At 40.3% G+C, this 23,867-nt stretch overlaps 1 protein-coding gene across 1 annotated transcript in view; it reads left to right on the top strand.

The window, feature by feature from the left end:
* The window catches only part of CD101 (CD101 molecule), a 39,173-nt gene that overhangs the window by 9,188 nt on the left and 6,118 nt on the right, over positions 1-23,867 (top strand). Inside the window, 7 exon segments of the mRNA XM_037815048.1 lie at positions 426-842; positions 2,356-2,742; positions 8,780-9,163; positions 9,848-10,252; positions 14,218-14,441; positions 14,443-14,629; positions 18,284-18,679. Coding sequence (XP_037670976.1) covers positions 426-842; positions 2,356-2,742; positions 8,780-9,163; positions 9,848-10,252; positions 14,218-14,441; positions 14,443-14,629; positions 18,284-18,679 — 2,400 coding nt within the window.

Genomic DNA, 23,867 nt, shown 5'->3' with positions numbered 1-23,867 from the left:
GGATTGTATTTTTGGCTATGATAGATTATAATTGATTATTTATGAACTTTATTTTATAAAAGAGCAGGATAAGGCCCAGGAAAGTTAAGTGACTTGCCAGAAAGGTTAAGTTCATGTAGTCATATAGGAACAGATTTAGGATCAGAGTTTCTATCTTCTAGCTCCCAGTGCTTTTCAGATACTCCATGTCTCATTAGCTAAATTGGTTACAGCCTATGTTAATGAAACAAAGTCAGGGTCAGTACATCAGTGAGCCATTAGCTTTGCGAGTCCTATGTACTGTACATAGATGTCAAGATTCCCATTGATGATAGGGAAAGCACTTGGTTAGGAAAACATAAGACTAGTAGAAAACCAACTGAAAATATAAACTAGCCTGATCAGTACTGTGCCAGTTTAGATTATCATCATTCCTTCGTTTCCAGTTATTCCAGATACCCTCTCTGCCACCATGAGGTCTCAGACTCTCAGTAAAGAGGAAGGTGAGCCGCTGGAACTTACCTGTGAGGTCTCCAGAGCCACAGCTCAACACACTCACCTCTCTGTCACCTGGTACCTGATGCAAGACGGAGGAAGAAGCCAAGCCACCGAGATTATCTCCCTCTCCAAAGATTTTACGTTGGTTCCTGGGCCCTCGTACACAGAGAGGTTTGCCGCAGGTGATGTGAGGCTCGACAAGCTCGGGGCCACTAACTTCAGGCTGTCAGTAGGGAAACTCCAGCCCTCGGATCAAGGCCAACTGTTCTGTGAGGCAACTGAGTGGATTCAGGACCCAGATGAAACCTGGACTCTTATCGCTAAAAAGCAGACAGATCAAACGACTCTGGGGGTTCAGCCTGCAGGTAATTATCTTCTCAGGAAATTCATTAATACACTAGTGGGTATTTTTGGGATACCATCTTATTTTTTTTTTCCTAATATTTTGTTGGGTCTAAAAAATTTTCTAGAAAGTTTGAGTAAATTTTGTTTTTTCCACTTGGAAAGTATAACTAAGAAGAAGGACATTTCAGTTTTGGCCCTGCCCATGGGAGGTTTTAGTTTGTTTTTTATACTAGAGAAATTATAGGTTTATAGAACAATCATGCATAAAATAAAGGATTCCCATATACCACCCTATTATTTACAGCTTGCATTGGTGTGGTACATTTGTTACAATTGATGAAACGCATTTTTATAATTGTACTATTAAACATGGTTTAACTTAGGGTTCATTGCATTGTGCAGTTCCATGAATTTTTTTTAAATTTTATTCTAGTAATGCATATACAACCGAAAATTTCCCCTTTAACCATATTCAAATATACAACTCAGTGCTGTTAATTACATTCACGATGCTGTGTTACCATCACCACCATCCGTTACCAAAACTTTCCCATCATCTGTGGGAGGTTTTACGTGGGGTAAGATCTGTTAAACAGTTAGATAGATTCCAAAGTCAGTGATGGAAGTGAATTTTGTTACCTTTCTTGCCAGGTTCTACGTAAATGCTTTATCAGCATTACCTACTTTAGTCCCCACAACCATCCTGTGAGGCAAGTAGTCGACTTAACATTTTTTTAAATGAGGAACCGGAACGTCACACACTCAAGACCCTCCTGCCTTGGCTCGCCCAGCTGGTGAGAGGTGGAGCTGGCATTCGAAGCCCGATCCGTCTCTCTTGAGAGCCCATCCACTGGGGCTTCTAACTTGAAATCTTGTCTTAGACAGTGCTGGAATGGTGTCAGTCTTCACTATCCATTGATATTTTCGTCAAAGTAAGCAGAAAGGCCTCAGCTGTGATTCTTGGTGTCTCTAGACTAGGCTTTAGTCCAATGGAAGGAGTTGCTAAAAGCATATAGATGGTGGATCATTTTACTTCTTTTTAATCAGAGTATTTTTCTGTTCTATTAAAAATTGTCCTCTTGGCCTCAAGCATCTATGATATACTACTCAATGAGTTATGACACGTCACGTGTGCTCTTAACTTAGAAAAATTCCTCTGGATATCCTCAGGCAAAAAAAGAGAGCAAAAAAAATCACAATTTACAGCAATTCAACATAGTAAAAAATAGTTGATATTTTTTAATGAAAAATTGTATATGACTGTGTACTTTACACATCTATGCATACATATTGCTTAATAGAGTTGCATTTGGAAAACTATGTTTCTGTCCTTTCTGGGTGATTTAAGGACTAGTCCAGGGCATTTTTGACTCACTGCATCTTTTGACTTGCCTACCACTTCAGAAGTGAACTCCCACATGAAATGCAATTCCTGTGGTAACCTTACAGAGGGTATCATCTCTCTTTCTCTCTGTGACTGCAAGGACAGATGAAGTGGCCTCTCTAAACACCTGCCTTATTCTGGTTTCCCAGTGACAGATTTTCAAGTCAACATTACGGCCGAAAGTACGTTCACCGAAGGGAACCCCTTAGAACTGATTTGCCTGGTAGTGGGCAGCGGCCGGGACCCACAGCTTCAGGGCATTTGGTTCTTCAACGGCACTGAAATTGCCCGCGTTGATGCCGGTGGAGTCCTGGGCCTGAAGAAAGACTACAAAGAGAGAGCGAGTCAAGGGCAGCTCCAGGTTTCAAAGTTAAGCCCCAAGGCTTTCACGCTCAAGATCTTCTCTGTGGGCCCGGAGGATGAAGGAGCCTACAGATGTGCAGTCACAGAGATGGAGAGAGCTCAGAGGGGCTCCTGGCAGGCCCTTCAGCAAAAGCAGTCCCCAGACAGCCACGTGCACCTGAGGAAGCCGGCAGGTGGGTGGCGTTGGCACTGGGCACCAAGTGGCCTGCTTTCAGATTTTGTTGTGATGTGGTGAGATGCCTGTCCGATATGTTTCTGGGAAAGCCACTCAGCTCTCCTTTAGTTAATAAGATTGGTTGATCTCAAATATGTTTATATAATCGTGGGGTTTTATGTGAGAGAAAACAAACAGTTCTGCAATTAACAATAGGATTTTCTGGGCTGGGTGTTAATAAATTCAAAGTCTATAAAGATGAATTGCCCAAAAGCAAAAAGCAAAACAAACGAACCAACAAAAACAATGATAAATAAGGAAATCCTTGTTGCACTTGCTTATTGGAGACATATCTGAAATTTCCCTCTCATGCTCTTTTCCATCACCCTGCTTGCCAGAAATGAAGATGCACAAGCCTTGGCCTAGAGTGGCAGGCTCGGAAGTGTGTTGGTGTTTGTTTTTCACACTGAACATTTGGTTTAATGTTCCAGGATTCAGGAAAAGCTATGTAGGCGGGTTTACATATTTACGCATAGCAAAACCTCTACTTTGTGTATCTCAGTCTCTCCTGGAGCATAGCTACAATCTTTCTTAAGCACAATAAGTGGGAAATTGTGCCAAAGGAATGCTAGACGATGCTCTGATCGTAAGCCCATCAGTAGGGTCATCTTCCAAAGCTAAAAACAGTTCCTTGCAGAGGCTGGAGCCCAGACTGGCCCTAATATGTAGAAACAGGAAAGGTTATTACCAATTGATTAAGGATCCTGTTTAGCATTCTCTTTGAAAGTCAAACCATTACTTGAAGTATAAGCAGAGTTTTATCATTCTGTCTATGAATATTTTAACAGAAGGTGGTACCCACCACCAGTATGAATGGATAACTTACATACACTTGGTAAGTTTATTACTTCTTACCAGGAAGCAGTAATGAGTACAATGAACAAAAGAAAATTCATTTAAAAAAAAAATGGTGTTAATTGAGACTAATCGTAATGATTATGTTAATGTGGTTGGTTGTGAGTAATAATTTTCCTTCTAATTTCTAAACTTCAGTTATGGGGGTCTATTTTTAACTTGATAAAAAAAAACTTTTTTTAAGCATAATCATGCCTCTAACATCCAAAAATTAGAAGCAGATTTGCTAATATTATTTTTGTACCTATTTGTGGACATTAACCTTCATTCTGCCTTTGTAGCATATGCATTTGTATATATAAAACAGTTAAAAACTAAACTTCCTCAGCAGGGAAGAATAATTTGCAAATTCATTTAGATCCTATTTAGATTTCTAATTCCAGTTCTATTTTGCTTTTCGTTTGTGGCATTGAACTACATCTGCTTTCACTAATGCCTATCATTAAACACTAATGCTAATAGCTAACCTCTTCTGGGTCTGTTCCCTGTACCAGCCAGGTTAAGCCCTTTGCATGTGTCATTGAGTCCCCTCAACAGTGCGGTAAGTGCAGGAAAGAAAAGTGAAGCTCAAAGAGATTAGATATGTTGTCCAGGGTCATTCTGACTCCAGAGGCCTTGACCTTAAACATGGTGCCTTGCTGCCTAGGACACTTCTACACATCTTGAACTTCCCACCTGGAAAATTTCCTAACAGGAATTTATTGTCTCCTGGTTGCAGAGGCTAAAAGCCCAAAATCAAGGCCTTGGCAAGACAACGTTTTCTCCTCAAAGTCTGTAGCATTCTGCTGCTGGCTTGCTGCAGTCTTTGGGGTTTCCTGGCTGGCATCTGCCTCCCATCACGTGGCGAGCTCTCTCCCTTCTCATGTCTTCTCTTCTGGTTTCCAGTGACTTCTGGCTTCTGGCTCCTCTTTATAAGGCCTCCAGCAACAGGGACTGAAGACCCACCCTGATTCAGCTGGCCACACCTTAACTAATAATAACATCTTCAAAATGTTCGGTTTACAAATTGGCACAAACCCACAGGAAAGCAGATTAAGATGAAAAACATGCCTGTTTTTGGGGTACATAATCGAGCCTACCACCCACTGTGTTTCAGACTAAGAAGACCACAAACAAATATACACACACACATATATATCCTCAATAATTGTTTTTTATAGTAGCATTGTGATCTAATTAACAATGTTTCTTCATTGTTCAAAACACATATTAATTAAGGTTGGTTAGGGAAATGTAAGTAGGGAGAGGAAGGTCATTTTGAACAGCAAGAGTGTGAATTTTAAAGAACTAAAAATTTGTGTAATTACAGCTTCATTACTTTCAGATTCATACACCCACCCTAATTAATCTAGCAAAATATTACCAGATGTTTTCCCAAATAGATGTTGTTGTTGTTGTTCTTCTTCTTCTTTTATTTATCAGAGAAGTTGTAGGTTTACAGAGAAATTATGCAGAAAGTAGAGAGTTCCCATATACCCCTGCCCTCACACACAGTTTTCCCTGTTAACACTTTGCATTAGTGCGGTAACTTTGTTACAGTTGAAGAAACAATATTATTTGTCATTATACTATTATACTATTATACTATTAACTGTAGTCCATAGTTTACATCAAGTTTCACTGTTTTTGTTTTACAGTTCTACAGCTTGTTAAAAGGTTTATTCTAGTACCATAGATAAAATCCAAAATTTCCTATGTTAACCACATTCAAATATACAGTCCAGTAGTATTAAATACATTCAAAATGTTTTGCAACCATCACCCCCATCATTGCCAAAACTTTTCCATCATCCCAAGCAGAAACTCTGTATCCATTAGGCATTAACTCCCCATTCCTTACCCCCATCCCAGACCCCCTGATAACCTATATTCTAGTTTCTGATTCTTTGAATTTGCATATTCTAATTATTTTATGTGAGATCATTCAATATTTTTCTTTTGTGTCTTGTTTATTTCACATAACATGATATCTTCAAGGTTATTCCATGTTGTAACATGTATCAGAACATCATTCCTTTCTATGGCTGAATAATATTCCATTGTATGTATATACCATGTTTACTTTATCCATTTATCTGTTGATAGATGCCTGGGTTGCTTCCTTCTTTTAGCACTATGCACATCAGTGTGCAAATATCTATTTGAGTTCCCACATTCAATACTTTTGGGTATATACCTGGAAGTGGAATTGCTGGGTTGTAGGGTAATTCTACACTTAATGTTCTGAGGAACCACAGAACTATTTCTCATAGTGGCTGCACCATTTTATATTCCCCCCAATGAACACATGTTCCTATTTTCCCAGATCCTCTCCAACACTTGTTATTTTCCATTTTTTAATAGTAGCCATGCCACTGGATTGAAATGGTATCTCACTGATTTGCATTTCCCTGATGATTAATGATGCTGGACATTTTTCATGTGCCTTTTGGCCATTTGTATATCTTCTTTAGAAAAATGTCTATTCAAGTCTTTTGCCCATTTTTTAATTGGTCTGCTTTTGTTGTTGAGTTGTAGGATTTCTTTATATATTCTAGATACTGAACACTTACTGGATATATTGTTTCCAACTAGTTTCTCCCATTCTATAGGTTGTCTTTTTACTTTCATGGTGAAGTCCTTTTGTGCACAAAAGTTTTTAATTTTTATGAAGTCCCATTTATTTTTTCGAAATGTTTTTGCTGTAAAGTCTAAACAACTATTGCCTAGCAGAAGTTCCTATAGATCCTTCCCTATGATTTCTTCTAGGAGTTTTATAGTTTGGGTTCTTTTATTTAGGTCTTTGATCCACTTTGAGTTAATTTTTTGTACATGGTGTGAAGTAAGGATCCACCCTTGTTCTTTTGCATATGGATAACCTGTTTTCCTGCCACAATTTGTTGAAAAGACTGTTCTTTCTCCATTGAATGGACTTAGCAGCCTTGTCAAAAATCAATTGACTATAAACTTATTTCTGAATCTCAATTCAGTTGTGTTGGTCTACATGTCTATCTTGTGCCAGCACCAAAATATTTTAATAACTGTAGCTTTGTAATTAATTTTAAAATTGGGAAGTGTGAGTTTCATTCTGCATTCTTCTTTTTCAGGATGGCTTTGGCTATTCAGGGCCCCTTACCCTTTGATTATAGGCTTTTCTATTTCTGAAAATATGGCAGTTGGAATTTGGATTAGTATTGTGTTGGATCTGTGAATTGCTTTCAATAGAATTGACATCTTGACAATATTTGGTCTTCCAATCCATGAACATGGAATGCTCTTCCATTTATTTAGGTCTTGTTTGATTTATTTCAGCAATGTGTTTGAGTCCTTTATGTCCTTGGTTAATTTATTCCTATGTATTTGATTCCATTAGTTGCTATTGTAAATGGAATTTTTTTCAGATTGTTCATTACTAATGTATAGAAAAACTAATGATTTTTGTGTGTTGATCTGTACCCTGCCCCTTTGCTGAATTGGTTTATTAGCTCTAGTAGCTTTGTTGTGGATTTTTCAGGATTTTCCTTATATAGGATCACATGATCTTCAAATAGGGAAAGTTTTCCTTCTTCCCTTATAATTTGGATACCTTTTATTTCTTTTTCTTACCTAATTTTCTGGCTAGAACTTCCTGTACAATGTTGAATAACAGTGGCTACAATTGGCATCCTTGTGTTGTTCCTGATCTTAGGGGTAAAAGCTTCCAGTCTCTCACCATTGAATATGATGTCAGCTGTGGGTTTTTCACATATGCCCTTTATCGTTGTTCCAGTTTGCTAATGCCATCAGAATGCAAAACACCAGAAATGGATTGACTTTTATAAAGGCGGTTTATTTGGTTAGAAAGTTACAGTCTGAAGGCCATGAAGTGTCCAAGGTAAGGGGGTACCTTCACTAAAGGATGGCCAATGGCGTCCAGAAAACCTGTTAGCTGGGAAGGCATGTGGCTGGCGTCTGCTCCAGAGTTCTGGTTTCAAAATGGCTTTCTCCCAGGATGTTCCTCTCTAGGCTTCAGCTTCTCAAAAATGTTACTCTTAGTTGCTCTTGGGGCATTTGTCCTCTCTTAGCTTCTCCGGAGCAAAAGTCTGATTTCAAAGGCCGTCTCCAAAATGTCTCTGTAAACCGCAGTTGCTCTCTTAGCTCCTGTGCATTCTTCAAAGTGTCCCTCTTGGCTGTAGCAAGCTCGCTTCTTCTGTCTGAGCTTATACAGTACTCTAGTAAACTAATCAAGGCCCATGCTGAATGGGCAAGGCCAAACCTCCATGGAAATTATCTAATCCGAGTTATCACCTACAGTTGGGTGGGTCGCATCTCCATGGAAACACTCAAAGAATTTCAGTCTCATCAACACTAATATGTCTGCCCACACAAGATTGCATCAAAGATAATGGTGTTTTAGGGGACATGATACATTTAAACTGGCACAGTCATGTTGAGGAAATTTTCTCCTGTTCCTATTTTTCTGAGTATTTCTATCAAGAATAGGTGCTGGATTTTGTCACATACCTTTTCTGCATCAATTGAGATGATCATCTGGTATTTTTCCTTCATTCTATTCATGTGATGCATTACATTAATTAATTTTCTTATATTGAAACACCTTTGCATAACCTGGGATAAATCCACTTGATCATGGTGTATAATTCTTTTAATGTGCTGTTGTATTCAGTTTGGTAGTATTCAGTCGAGCATTTTGCATCTATATTCATAAGGGATATTAATTTGTGATATTCTTTTCTTGTGGTAACTTTGGCTTTGGTATGAGGCTGATGTTAGTCTTATACAATAAATTAGAGAGTGTTCCCTCCTCTTCAATTTTTTGGAAGCGTTTGAGTTAATTCTTCTTGGACTGTTGGTAAAATTTGCCAATGAAACCATCTGGTCCTGGGCTTTTCTTTGTTGGACCAACTAGATGTCCTTAAGGACTGATTTAACAAATTTATAAAAATAAATGCTAAAAGAATTATAAGTTCTTTAAGTGTAAACAATTTCTCTGGAAATTTTTTCTGCTATCTTGTTTCCTCTAGATAAGCATTTAGCAAACCTTTTTCCTGGGGGTGGAATAGAGCTGATTTGTCACAAAGTAATCAAATCCTAATGAGACTTCATTAGAGAAGTTTTCATTTACTTGCAACACCTTTTTCCCTAAAATCTGTAATCCACAGCAAGAAGTGTGGACGTGTCTACCAAGAACAAGCAGCAAGCAGTGTGGGAGGGAGAGGCATTGACCCTTCTCTGCAGGGCAGGGGGAACTGAAAGCCCTCTGTCCGTGAGCTGGTGGCACATCCCCCAGGACCAGACACAGCTGGAGTTTGTGGCTAGCATGGGGCAGGATGGCACTGTGCAGGTGGGAGCCTCCTACGGGGGACTCAGTAACCATGCCAACATAAGGCTGGAGAAAGTGGACTGGGTCACCTTCCAGCTGGAGATTGCCTCCACTGCCATCACAGACAGCGGGACATATGAATGCAGAGTGTCTGAGAAGACCCGGAACCAGGCAAGAGATCTGAGCTGGACTCAGAAGATTTCAGTCACTGTAAAATCTGTAGGTAAGAGTCAAAGAAATCCTTTTCTACACCTGATTTTGCAGGGGACTTATGATTTGATTGCAGGTCATCCTGAATCCCCAGTGGTATGTGCACCCCAGGACACAGAGCATGGTCTCTGGCTACCATAGCTCTCAATTAATCTCTAAAGATTATTCATCTTTATAAAGATCATCTTTAGAATACAACTTTTATTAGACTAAAGACAAAATCCTATGAATTGGAGTCGACTAATGGAAAAGATAGGCTGAGTGTGTTTGGGAGCTGAGCCTTCTACATTCTGGCTTTCGACAGCTGCAGCCTTGGAATTATAGAGTCTCTTGTAGCTTGTGCAAAAGGATCTGATACTGAACCCGAGAGTGGGGGTAAGGGAAGGAAGCCAGACCACAGGGGCTGGGAGTGCTCTACCCACTCAGCTGCAGCTGTCCAAGCAATAGACTCAATAAACACTGCCTGTTTGTTGCCGCTGGTGAGAACAGTCTTAGAAGAGGGTCAACTTTGGAAAATTGAGGTCAGAATTCAGGACAGACTATACTGTGAATCAACGTCTACCCCCAAAATACATGATACTCCAAATGCACAAATGCATGGTTCAGTGTGGAGAAGTGGTGGCTAGGAAAACTTGAAAGTACTGTACTTTGATTTACTAAACATCTTAGACATTGTATTTCATATTTCTGTCTGCAGAATCAAGTTTAAAAGTTAGTCTGATGAGCCGTCAACCGCAAGTGAAATTAACTGGCACTTTTGACCTGTCCTGCATAGTGGGTGCTGGTTTCTCTGACCTCAAGGTCCCACTCACCGTGACATGGCAGTTCCAGCCAGCTAGGTCTCAAGTCTTTCATCAGCTTATTCGAATCACCTATAATGGCACCATTGAATGGGGGGACTTCCTGTCCCACTTCCAAAGGAAGACAAAGGTTTCCCGCTCTTCATCTCATTCTCAACTCCTAATTCATGATGCCACCGAAGAAGAAGCTGGAGTGTATCAGTGTAAAGTGCAAGCTTATGACAGAAATTCCCTATGCACAGATGGCCCCATGAGGGCTTCTGCCATCTCTTACCCCTTGAGGATAGCTGTCATTTTACCAGGTAAGCTCCATTGGAAATTAACCCCTGTGTCTTTTTTTAGCATTTCTACACTTTTGAGTAAGCATAGAAATAAAACATAAACTACCCACTCCCATGTTTATACTGTATAAGTAAGCATCATATGATAAGTGGTATCTAGGGTAATGCTGAGTTAGTCTGCATGGGATGGTCCTACTGGCTGTTACAATATTGAAATACTTCTGCCCTGACTAGTAATAACCTTTGCTTCATGTCTCTTCCCTGCTTTCCCCTAAGTCCTCACAATCCCACAGCTAAAGGTTGTGGCACAGGAAGGGGCCTCTAGGACCCAGCTCCATTGGCAAGTCTTCCTTTCTGTTTCAGCATTGCCCAGGTCTCACCAGTAGATAAATGTTTGAACTGTCTCCCCTAGTGGTATCGATAATGTAAATTCCATTAGAATGCATTTAGCTACTTATTTTTAATATGTTCATGTATAAGAAGTAGAGAATTCATGATTATAGTCAAATATAATCTACCTTGACAACTGGTAATGCAGCATGAAGATTAAAAATGAGACATACCTTAGCAGGCTTCTGCTGTGTCATTTTTCTTTTCTCTCAAACAGAATATTCAAGGGATTTTGAAGTCATTTAGATCTGACAAGCCCTTGATAGCAGCAGGGCTTTGGACAAGTTATGTCTTAGTTACTGCATCTGTACATTGCTGACGTGCAGTTTGAAGGTGGTGACACATACAGCGGGCCTGCTCCCACGCCTGACCCACTGAGCGGGTGCTCACACATGGCTGCATCATTATTTTCTCTGCTGCTGAGTAATATTTTTGGTAACAGTAATGACCTCTATGTTGATTAATTTATGCCTTAATTTATTTGTCCTTTCTGTGGTGTTTGAAGTTGTTGGCTCAGTCCTTTCTTCTTGAAACTTTTTTTCTTGGTACCTGTATTTGTTTTCTAGGGCTGCCATAACAAATTCCCACTAACTGGGTGGCGTAAAGCAACAGAAATTTATCGTCTCCGAATTCTGGAGGCTGGAAGTCTAAAATCGAGGTGTTGGCAGGACCATTCTCCCTCTCAGTCCTGTAGAAGAGAATCCTTCCTTGCCTTTTCTGGCTTCTGGTGTTTGTTGGCGATCCTTGGTGTTCTTTCTTTTGTGGCTGTACCCTTCACTCCAATCTCTGCCTCCATCCTCACAGGGCCTCCTGTCTGTGCCTGTTCTCTTCTCCTTTTCTTGTAAAGCTACCAGTCATATTGGTTTAGGGCCCACCCTACTCCAGAATGGCCTCATGTTCACTCGATTACATCCGCAAAGACCCTATTTCCAAATTAAGGTCACATTCTGAGGTACTGGGGGTTGAGACTTCAACATATCTTTGGGGGACTATAATTCAACCTATAACAACCCCCATGACCTAAAGATTTTCTTGGTTTTCTTCCTAATACTCTGATTGCTCCTTCTCATTCTCTTCTGCAGAACTCTCTTCCTCCACTGATTCATTATTTTTAAAAATCTGTTCCTTTGGGTTTCATCCTTAGCTTGCATTCTTCTCATTCTACACACTTTCCTGAGGTGGACTCATCCCTACTCCTGGATATAAGCTATTTGCTGACAACTCCCAAATCCATTATTCTGCACATACTTCACTTCTGATCTCCAGACTTATATATCCAGCTGCCTCCAAGACATATCTATATTTAACATGTCAAAATAATAACCCAACAGTATTAGTCTGCTCCATTGTTCCCTATGTCCCCACCATCTACCAGTGACCCAGTTTGGAAACCTGAGTGTTTAGTTTGCCTGGCTGCTGTGATAAATACCACACAATCGGTTGGCTTAAACAATGGGAATGTATTGTCCCACAGTTTTGGAGGCTAGAGCTTGCTCTCTCCCAGGGTCAGGAGCATTCTGGCTGGCTGGCACTCCTTGGGTTCCTTGGATTTTCCGTCACAAGGCAATATCCTTTCTCTTCTAGCTTCCCACTGACTTCTAGCTTCCAAATGGCTTTCTTGGACTCTGTTTCTGGTTTCTTTCTCTTTATAAGGCCTCCAGTAATCTGGATTAAGACCCAACCTCATTCAATTGGACCACACCTTAACTAAAAATAAATCTTCAAGAGATCCTATTTGCAATGGTTTCACACCCACAGGAATGAGGATTAAAATTAAGAACGTGTCAAAATTAGGGTACATAATTCAATTTTCTATACAGGATCATCTACAATTCCTCCCCTTTTCTCCTCCATGTTCACCTCATGTCTAAACATCCATAGCATGGTGTTGCAGCCTAAGAGGGCCATGCCCAGTCCAAAGGCCAAAGAAGACAACGAGCATTTTCTGATACATGAACGTTTATTCAGGGCTTACTTACAGGGTGAGAAGTCATGGAGAGATCATGATGGCTCTTTCAGGCCAGGCAGGCATCACGTTCACAGGGAAGACGACTGAGCAATGCAATGAGTACAGAAAGCCTTTTATAAGGGTTTAAGACAAAGGCCTTCCTAAGGGTGGGGGGAGCATAAATGCAGGAACAGGTCGCTCTGACCTGGGGGGTGGTGCAGACAGGACTAGAATAACACTTGAACAATTACATTTCGCTCTTTTTGTGAGACTAAGAGCCTCTCACTTCCTGCCTGCTTCCCATAAAGATACATTTTAAGGTCAATTTGCCCTTTTTCTCTTTACTGGCTTTGAAAGACAATAGGTTAAACATTTAGCTGCCTAGGTCATGCAGACTGCTGTGCACCAAAGATCTGCAGGCCCGTTTTGCTCAGGCCATGGGTTGCCACACATGGTATGCAAGGTCCTTTATGTCTTTCCAGCGTCATCTCCTTCCTCTTTCTACCTTGAATTTGAGAACCAGCCACACCGAACTACTTGAAGTTCCTCAAATAATTCATGTTCTCTTTCACTTTCAAAGTCTTTGTTCAAGTTGCTTCTTTTCCTGGATTTCCTTAACCTCTTTTTCATTGGACTAATTCTTATTAGCCCTTAAGACTTAGCTCAGAGTTACCTTCTCCCGGAAGCTTCCTCTCACTTCCATATTTGGGTTAGGTTTTCTTCCTGTGTGCTATGATAGTCACCTCTGTCTATCTTTGTCCCATATGTGTGACACTGTGCCATAATCTCTAAGCCTTTGTTCCTATCTCTGTACTTATTTCTCCCTCTAAACTGTAAACCCACAGAATGGTGGTATCCACAGAGTCTGAAATATTCTGACACAACATAGTAGGTGCTTAATAAATGTTTGTTGAAGGAAGAATAAAGGGACCTACTGGCAACATAAATAAGCAGTTACAAAAGTATAAACAGTGATGTCAGCAAAAAGTTAGAATAAGATTTAGAAGCAAGTTTTTATCACTCATCTTTCTGACAAAGCAGAAAAACTGCTAGGATTAAAGGGTGGTTGACTCTGTATCCATGTGATGTCCCACAGATGAATGACTGCAAAGAGAGATAAAATTTTAATAGCCCACATACAACTTCCTTAGGTGACCCATGTCTGAAGGCCGATATGTCTGGATTATGGCAAATTGTGACTCCAGAAAGATTCTGCATAGTGAGCACACTAAACATCGATGGGGCCACTTTCAATTTGAGTCATGAAATGCTACAGAAGAGATGTCTGTACTTAAATATTGGATTATCATGCGGAAAAGAGGCTGAGCTTTTCTGTATGACCCCTTCCCCACCCTCCCAGAGTAGAACTAGGACCAGTGGATGGAAGTTACGGAGAGATCAAATTCAACTTTATATCAGAAAGAATTCTCTAGTGGCAGAGCTTTCCAAAAATGGAATGGACTGCCTTGTCAGAGAGTGAGTTGTTCAAAAGCTGAGTGAGGGGTCAGTAGGGCTGCTGTATAGGGAATTCACACATACAACGGGATATAGGAGTATTGCCCTAATTGACCTCTAATGTCCCTTCTACCTTAAAATTCTATTTTCTAGCAAAATAGCAAAAGTAACCTTTTCTATTCCTTTCATTTAGAGAGCAAACTAAAAGTGAATTCAAGCAATCAAGTTCAAGAAATCTCCATCAACTCCAAAACTGAAATAGAATGTAGCATCTTGTCCCAGTCTACAGGAAACATTCAGTTAGCCGTAATTTGGTACTTTTCCCCCATTTCCACTAATGCATCCTGGCTGAGGATCCTGGAAATGGATCAAACCAATGTTATAAAATATGGGGATGAATTTCTTACTCCAAAGAGAAAAAAAAAAATTTCACACCGAGAAAGTTTCCCAAGACTTGTTTCAGCTGCACATTCTAAATGTGGATGACAGTGATCAGGGCAAATATCACTGCACTGTGGAGGAATGGTTCCTGTCTAGAAACGGCACTTGGCGCAAGCTTGGAGAAAAGAAGTCTGGACCAACAGAATTGAAACTCAGACCCACAGGTAAATCTTGTGAGTGTATTCTCCAATAACTTTCTGTAGGGTTTTCATCTTCTCCCTGGGCAGTTGTTCTATGGGGTGACTATGTGGGAATAAAAATATGACATAGAGTCATAGGAATAGCATCCACCTAAGAGATGATGGCAGGTCTTGGTAGCCCACCTGAGGGGGGTAGGTCACTGAAAGTGAATCAATATGAGGTTTCAGGGAGCTAGGAAGGGAACAAGGCCCCTTTGATTGGTTTGCTTATCAGCTTGGCAGCCTGGTCTGTGCAGCTACCTGGGGTATCGTATCTCCAGATCTCTATAATAACAAGCTGTGTCATTCCGGTGGGGCTCTACTGTAATTTGGCAGAGAAAGAGTAATACGAAGCATATTTCTCCCACTGTGAACAGAAACTGGATAACTCTATAGGGATGTGTGAGAAATTGCTTTCCAACATTTGGCTGCCTAAACATAAGGCAAAGAAGAGTAGTTAACTGTTGGAATAGCTTACTGAGGGAATCTCCTCTTCCTCAGGAGATCTTTAAACATGTAATAGGAGTTCCATCCATTTACATTGGTCTAAGAGCACTGCGGTCTAAACATGGGCAAGGTTGATTAGGTCTCGTAGCTTTAGTTAGGTCACCTCCAATGTTGATTAAAATTAAATGAATGTCACAGCTAGATTTCAGGAACTGGCCAAGGTCCAAGAGCACAGTGCAAATAAACTGATCTGGCTTGGTACTTAATATTCTATTTTCAATGGAACATCAAAAAGTAAGATTATAATTGAACATTACTATGCATTAGACACTGGGAATATAAAGATAAATAAGGCAGAGTTCTTGCCCTTTAGAGCTCACCTTCTATTGCAGACAGCAGGGACAAAACAAGTAGCTCAGAGGGAGGATCTTTTTCTACCCCCTGTTCCACTTACTCCAGGTTCTGCAGACCTCCTCTTCTTCTCCTTGTCAAACGTGGTAGTTCCTCAGGGATAGATCTCTGGCCTGTTTTTCTTCTTATAATCTGCTCTTCCCAGAACTTTTAAAATATTGCCCTGGTTTTGCTAGTAAACAAATAGGAAACTACAAATGTTGGAAAGGATATGGAGAAATAAGAACATTTATTCACTGCTGGTGGGAGTGTAAAATGGTACAGCCGCCGTGGAAGACAGTTTGGTGGTTCCTCTGTGACCTGGCAATTCAGCTATTTGGTATATACCCAGAGGATCTGAAAGCAGAGACATGAACAGACATTTGCACACTGATGTTCATGGTGGCATTATTCATAATTGCCAAAAGACAATGTGTCTATCAATGTGATGCCAAGTGTCCATCAACAGATAAGTGGATAAACAAAATGTTTTATATACATACTATGGAATATTATGCAACAATAAGAAGGAATGAGAGTTCCTGAAGCATATGACAACATGGATGAACCTTGAGGACATAATGCTGAGTGAAATAAGACACAAAAAGACAGATATTTTATGATTTCACTAATATGAACTAACTAGAAAAGGTAAACTCAGAGTCTTAAAATGTAGAATATAAGGGACTTAGAGATAAAAGCCAGAGAACATTTACCTAATATGTACAGAATTGTTAACGAGGTTGAACTTAAATGTTTTGGAATGGATAGAGGGGATGGTTACTCGTTATTGGTATTATTAGTAATAGTGCCATATTGTAGGTGAATTTGGTTGAAAAGGGTTGTTTAGAGTCATCTATGTCACCAATTAACACTACAAATATAAATAAGTTCTTGCATGTACTACAAATGTATGACTCTGGTACAAAGAGTTAGTAATAGAGTAGTATATGAGGAAAAATTGCCTATTGTGAGCTAAGGATTTTAGTTGACAGTAATACCTTAATATTCTTTCATCAACAGTAACAGGTGTACCACACCAATACTAAGAGTCAATAATAGGTGGGGATAAGGGATATGGAGTGTTTTGGGTTTTCTTTTTTGTGTCTAACTGATATATTTATTATTGGAGCAATGAAAATGTTCTAGAATTTAGTGTGATGATTGCACAGCTAGGTGATGATACACTGAGAAATTGATTGTATTCTTTTGAATATATCTCGATAAAATGTGCAGATTCAAAAAAAAAAAAATTTGCCCTGGTTTAAACCACCACCTTCAAGATGGTAATGCTACATCTTTATATTTAGCCCTGATGTACTGAGATGTACTGAGCTTCAGGCCTTCCTACCCAACTGCCTGCTGGACATTTCCACTTGGACCCCCTGGGGATCTTCAAATTCAGCATAAACCAAATTGCATTTATCATCATCTGTATCATCCCACAAGACTCATTTATACCTCTGAATTCCCCATTTGTGTGACTGACATCACTGTCCTCCAGTTGTCCAAGCCAAAATCTTGACAGTATGTGAGTGTCCCTTTTAAGGGAGCAGCCACTTCTTAGCTTAAGCCTGTGCTTCCCACATAGAAATGAGGGCTTGCTATTGTCACAACTTTTAGTATACCAAGAGATGCCTAAAATCTCTTTTTGTGACATCTCTCAATTTGAGAATGTTCACAATGAATTCAAATTCTTTTATAATATCAAGTGGGTTAAACAAAACATACCTGTGAGCTGGTTTGGCTGTCGGTTGCCAGTTGTGAACCGGTTTAAAGAGTGAGTTAAAGAAGAGGCATCAGGAAGAGATACTGAAAAGGACTGATCGGAATTGTAGGAGGGAAATTTTCTTGCGATCAAAAGGGGAAAGAAATTCAAGCAGAGAATGAACTTCAGTGACAAAAACCGCAAAGAGGACAAATAAGATTAGACGGTCTTTAGACTGAGAAATTGGGCCCTTACTTAGGACCTTTGCCAAAGTATGGTAATGGGGTTGGAAGCTGGATTTCAGTAAAGGAGGGAGTAATTTGAGGGGAGGGAGCAGAGACAGTATCTTATAAACTAATATCTCCTGTGCTTTGTTATGAAGGAGAAGGAGAGAGCAAGGATGGTGCCTAAAAGAATCCAGGATTGGAAAAAGTTGTTTTTTCAAAGATGGACTAATAAATGTGTTTGTTTAGTGGAGCTGAAACTTTTGATATACACCATAATTTCTTTATTTTGTTTATAACTTCTCTGGCCTTCCTTTCAAGTCCTCACCTGCTGGTTAGCAGTGGAAAAATAATGAGTAAATGTCAAAATCTGTTTAAAACTTAGTCTGATTCAATAATTTTAAATAGCCTCCTTAGCTGGTATTCAAACACTTGTATAAAAATATTCCATCACCCAGATAATGTCCTCTTTCCTGGTATCTACACCTGAGATGATAATGGGAGGAGGGTAATTTGCTAAGAATGAGGGGAGGGCTGAAAGTTTTGCGTAGTCCCTCTGGGAAGTACAAGAGGGGGTTGACCAGGAAGAATTAAAAGCAGCAGGGCAGAGGGCCCAGCTGAAGCTGGGTGGTTTTCAGTTGCAGGGCTCCGCAGACAAGAGGTAGGATTAGAGAAGGCAAATGGCTGGATTGATTCATAGCAGAAAATTTTCTAGGCAAATATGAGAGAAGAACAAGAGGTCAAGGAGAAGTGTTAAAGGTGAAGGACTGGATGTCTAAAGACTGTAAGATGGGGTCTCCCCAATGAGAACTAAATTTTCCAGTCTGCAAGTCTGGATTCTTCTCTAACTTACTGCCTTTTTGTTCGTAGGAAGTAAGATATGTGTCTCCAAAGTGGACTGGATAGAAAATGCTACTGAGCATGGAGAGGTGGCCATCCACTGCAGCTTGGAGAGTTCAGGTGGCACAGCCTCCCTGTACTCTGTGATGTGGTTCTGGAACAGAGAAAATTCTGGAAATAAAATGCTGTTGCACCTGCAGCATGATGGCTTGCTGGAGTATGGTGAAGAGGGGCTCAGAAAGCATTTGCACTGTTATCGTTCATCCCCTACAGACTTTGTTCTGAAGCTCCATCGGGTGGAGATGAAGGATGCTGGAATGTACTGGTGCAAGGTAGCAGAATGGCAGCTGCATGGAAACCCAAGCAAGTGGGTCAGCCAAGCATCAGATGAATCAGGAAAGATGGCGCTCACAGTGCTGCCTTCAGGTAACTAGGGGTTAACTTGCTACCTGGCTCATGGGTCAGGAGAATCTTGGCTTCCCTCTTATGCTTTCCTTTCCAGCTATGTTCTACTTCTTCAGGCTGAAGACAACTTGAAGACTCCCTAAAGAGAATGACTTTGCCATTTCTCTCAAAAGTAACTCATTTGAATAAACAAGGTATACATGAGGTTTGGGAATAGCCATTTAAATGTCAGAGGCATCTGATCTGCTCTCTCCCTCCCCTCCCAAACAAAAAAAGCAGTCAGTATTGTACCCTTTTAAATAACCAAATCATGTGTGAAGTAGATATCCTTCTCTCTTGTTGGTCTCCTACTTTGGGAATGCTGATCTGTGGCAGAAGTGGAATGAGAGACAGGGAGATGGCTGTGGCAATTTTATATTTTGATCTAATTGAACTCAAAGCAGCTACATTCTAAATGCTACAAGTCAAAACAAAAAAACCCTTTTCAATGAAAAAGTGCCAAGCTCTTTATCTCTCTATGTGCTCAGCAAGCAATCAGGACTTTTGATATTGATGGCCATTTGGTGTGCCTCTTCCATTGTCCTTGAAAGGCATCAAGCAAGGAAGTGTATACATATAGAAGTTATTTCCAGGCTCCAGCAAGGAAGACAGCTAGATCACTGGCCAAAGGCTGACCTATTCAGCTGACTGCATGGGTTCAGGAGGGTTGTGGTACAAGAGGCCATGAAGAAAGAGATGGCATCCTTCCAACATAGTACAAGCACATAATAGGCATTTATTAAGCAATTGTTAATTAAAGTAAAAATTTCTCCAGACAGACCAACTAAATATTTCCTAGTGATCAAGTAGCTGGCAGATGTAACCAGATCATTCCCTCAGCCAACTTCTTTCTGGTGGGGTTTAAGGAGAAGGTGAGAGTAACTGTAAGCTCAAACTCTGTAGGAAAGGGCCACGGAGAGGTAGGGTTGGGATCTTGGTGCCCCCCACCAGGAAATGGTAAATGAAATGATCAACAACGGAAAACATTCCTGTGACACTGTTAGCATTGGGTGGGTCTCCTTAGGAGGGGAAAAGAGTGCTGTAGAGAATGTATGGCAACCTCTCAGAAGTATGGACAGCTTCCTCCCAAGCCTAGCACGCGTCCAGATGGAAGTTAAAGTTATCTGATTTGGTCCCAGGGGTTTCATTGTCTTGTTCCCCAGTCATGCGTTCAGGCCTTCTCAAGTGGTCGCAAGCAAATTTTTTTTCTTATCAACCTTTCGTCCAGTCCAACAATTATAGGAATTCCTTCTCCCCTGAGCACATTCTGCATATATTTTCTCACTGGAATTCATAGGCTCTGTAGAATTGGCAGGTTTTTTTCATTTTAATAAATGGGTAATAATGTTTATATATGGTAAAAAATATATAATCTGTGACTAAAAATCACATCTCCTTAGAGGCAGTCAGGATCCGTTACAGTTTACATATACTGTTAATCCTTGTGGAATCCTTGTAAAATGGGTATAAGGTTTTTAAAAAATGAACTCTAGATAGAAAACATTAAAAATTGAGTTGTATTTGTATTCTGCAGAATTGAAGACACTCAAAAACCTTGTGCCATGACTTGAAGGTTGACAAACTGAGAGTTTTCATTGTAACTAGAGTCAAGAATTCTCAAGGAAATCCCTGTAATATAACATCTGAGCTCCTTTACCTTGCTGGTAGTTCAGGAGTTATTGTGACAGGATAAAAACAAACAAACAAAAAAATCCCAGGGTTTGGAATAAGATAAGCCCAGGCTTAAATTGGACTACCTACTAGCTATGGAATCATACCCCGGTTACCTAACCTCTTTGAGCCTCAGCTTTCTCATAAAATAATGTAAATGCATATAAAATATTTAGCACAGTTCCTGACACATTGTAAGTGCTCAACAAATGTTAACAACTCCTTTTCCTCTTATACCTCCAAACATGCTTCAACACACACACACACACACATGCACACACACACAAATATATATCCATCTATGTGATAGATGTTTTAATTTATCCAATAAGTATTTATTGAGGTTCTGAGAATATAAAAATGTGTATGACAGAGCCTGTTCCCACAGAAGTCAGAATCTGGTAGGGGTAGTCATGAAAGACGTATTCCCAGGATGCTATGGAAGCAACAGAAGCAGGGCTGGGGTAAAGGGCTGGGTGGGGAGGAACTCTGAGAAGGTTCCCCAGAGTATGGGGCCAATGAAAAGGAAAAAGCCTATGTTAGGAAAAGGAAGTGGCATGTGGGATGATAACAAGACGTGAAACTTCATGTTACTGTCAGGGAACTTTCAGGAGTTGGGAATGACAGAAGTGTGACATGAGATGAGGCTAGTAAGGTGGGGAGCATACAGATCTCAAACGTGTCTTTTATATGAAGCTAAGGAAGATGAACTTTATCATGAAAGTTATGGGATGCCATTGAACAATTTCAAGCAGGAAAATGACAGCCTCTGATTTGCATTTTAGAACGCTCCCACTGGGAACAGTATTAAAGGTGAATTGGAGGAGAGACAGACCTGGAGCAGGGGGAACTATTTGAAATTGACTGTAGGAAACTATGTGAGACAGGATGAAAGCCTGAATTCAGGCAGTGCCAGTGAGGACTGAGAGAAGAACAGGTATTAGTATTAAGAAGTATAACCTGCAGGGTTTAGAGACTAATTAGATGTAGATAGAGGGTGAATGAGCAGAAGGGGAAGATCAAGGATGATTATCTGGTTTCTGGCTTAAGTGGATAGTGGAGCCATTCACCAAGAGAGGCAATACAGGAGAAAGGTTTGGAGGGGGAGATACTTCAATTTTGAATAAGTTGTGGGAAAGTTGAGCTGGAATGCCTGGAATATCTGTTTAGTAGACATCTGGACTTCCACATGGGATCTGCACCAGAGTTGCAGATTCGGAGTCACCAACTAGAGCCAATAGTTCAGAAGACGTCAGCAAGGAAATTTAGACTGAAGAAAGCAGATGCCCAAGGTTGGACCTGAGATACAGCTCCATTTGGCAAGGGAGCAGAGAAGAGGAGTCTGTGCAGGAGACTGGAAGGAGCAGCCAAGAGGCAGGAGGAGAACTAGGCTTTGGTGGTATCAGAGAAACCAAAGGCAGAGGATATCAAGAAGGAAGGCAGAGTCAACAGACTCAAATACTGCAAAGAGGTCAAATAAGATAAGAATGAGAAAATATCCACTGGATTTGACTATAGAGGGCAATTTCAGGGAAAGTAATGGTAGAAGTCATACAGCAGTGGGTCAAGTGAGAAAGTGGACACATCAGATACAGATTACTCTTTCAAGAGCTTTGATGTAGACAGAAAGAGAAGACAATAACTAGATGGCAAAAGGTATCAATGAAGATGTTTCAGTTTTGCTTTGTTCTGTTTTGGTTTGAAGATGGTAGAGACTTGGGCACATTTCCATTAAGGTAAGAGAGCTAGTGGAGCGGGAGTAGAGGAAGGGCAAAAGAGAGTAGATACAACTGACGGTCCAATATCTTTCTGTGAACATGCTACCTCCTTAAAAGAATGTTCTTCCATCTCATCTTTACCTGGTTCATGTCTACTAATTCTTTTTTTTTAATAATTCAATTTTATTGAGGTATATTCACATACCATACAAAGCATGCAATCAGTTGTTCACAGTATCACCCTATAGTTGTGTGTCCATCACCAAAATTAATTTTTGAACATTTTCATTACCTCATACACAAAAGTAATAAGAATAAAAATTAAAGTGAAAAAGAACAAGTAAAGTAAAAAAGAGCACTGGGTGCTTTTTTTTTTTTCTTTTTTTTTTGCTCCCGTTTTTCTACTCATCCATCCATACACTGGACAAAGGGGAGTGTGATCCACATGGCTTTCCCAATCACATTGTCATCCCTCATAGGCTACAATTTTATACAGTTGTTTTCAAGATTCAAGGCTTCTGGGTAATAGTTTGATAGTTTCAGGTATTTATTGCTACCTATTCCAATTCATTAGAACCTAAAAAGGGTTGTCTATATTATGCATAAGAGTGCCCACCAGAGTAACCTCTCAGCTCCTTTTGGAATCTCTCTGCCACTGAAACTTATTTCATTTCATTTCACATCCCCCTTTTGGTCAAGAAGATTTTCTCCATCCCACGATGCCGGGTCCAGATTCCTCCCTGGGAGTCATATTCCACATTGCCAGGGGTATTTACACCCCTGGGTGTCAGATCCCATGCAGTGGGGAGGGCAGTGATTTCACCTGCCAAGTTGGCTTAGCTAGAGAGAGAGGGCCACATCTGAACAACAAAGAGGCACTCGGGAGGAGACAGTTAGGCACAATTATAAGCAGGCTTAGCCTCTCCTTTGTGGTAACAGTCTTCCCAAGGGCAAGTCCCGTGACTGAGGGCTGAGCCCATCAAACCACCAGTCCCCAATGTCTGTGAGCACGTCAGCAACCATCGAGGTGGGGAAGCCCAACACCCCATGCATTCTCCCCCAGCAATGTTCACATTAGTGGTAGCATATAATATTTCTCCTTTTGTGCCTGGCTTGTTTTGCTCAGCATTATGTCTTCAAGGCTCATCCAAGTTGTCATATGTTTCATGACATCATTCCTTCTTATTGCTGCATAGTATTCCATTGTGTGTATATACCACATTTTATTTATCCACTCATCTGTTGAAGGACGTTTGGGTTGTTTCCATCTCTTGGCAATTGTGAATAATGCTGCTATGAACATTGGCATGCAGATATGTGTTCACATCACTGCTTTCAGATCTTCCGGGTATATACCAAGAAGTGCAATTGCTGGATTGAGGGGTAACTCTGTATCTAGTTTTCTAAGAAACTGCCATACTGTCCTCCAGAGTAGCTGAACCATTATACAGTCCCACCAACAATAAATAAGAGTTCCAATTTCTCCACATCCTCTCCAGCATTTTGTAGTTTCCTGTTTGTTTAATGATAGCCATTCTAATTGGTGTGAGACGGTATCTCATTGTGGTCTTAATTTTCATCTCTAATAGCTAGTGAAGCTGAACATTTTTTTCATGTGTTTTTTTGGCCATTTGTATTTCTCCTTCAGAGAACTGCCTCTTCATATCTTTTGCCCATTTTATACTTGGGCTGTCTGTACTACTGTCATTGAGTTGTAGGATTTCTTTATATCTGCAACATATCAGTCTTATGTCAGATACATGGTTTCCAAAAATTTTTTC

Source organism: Choloepus didactylus, chromosome 2, assembly GCF_015220235.1.
Source record: "Choloepus didactylus isolate mChoDid1 chromosome 2, mChoDid1.pri, whole genome shotgun sequence".
Classification (NCBI taxonomy): Eukaryota; Metazoa; Chordata; class Mammalia; order Pilosa; family Megalonychidae; genus Choloepus; species Choloepus didactylus.
Note: the sequence above shows the minus strand (reverse complement) of the source record. Positions and strands in the feature narration are given on the sequence as shown.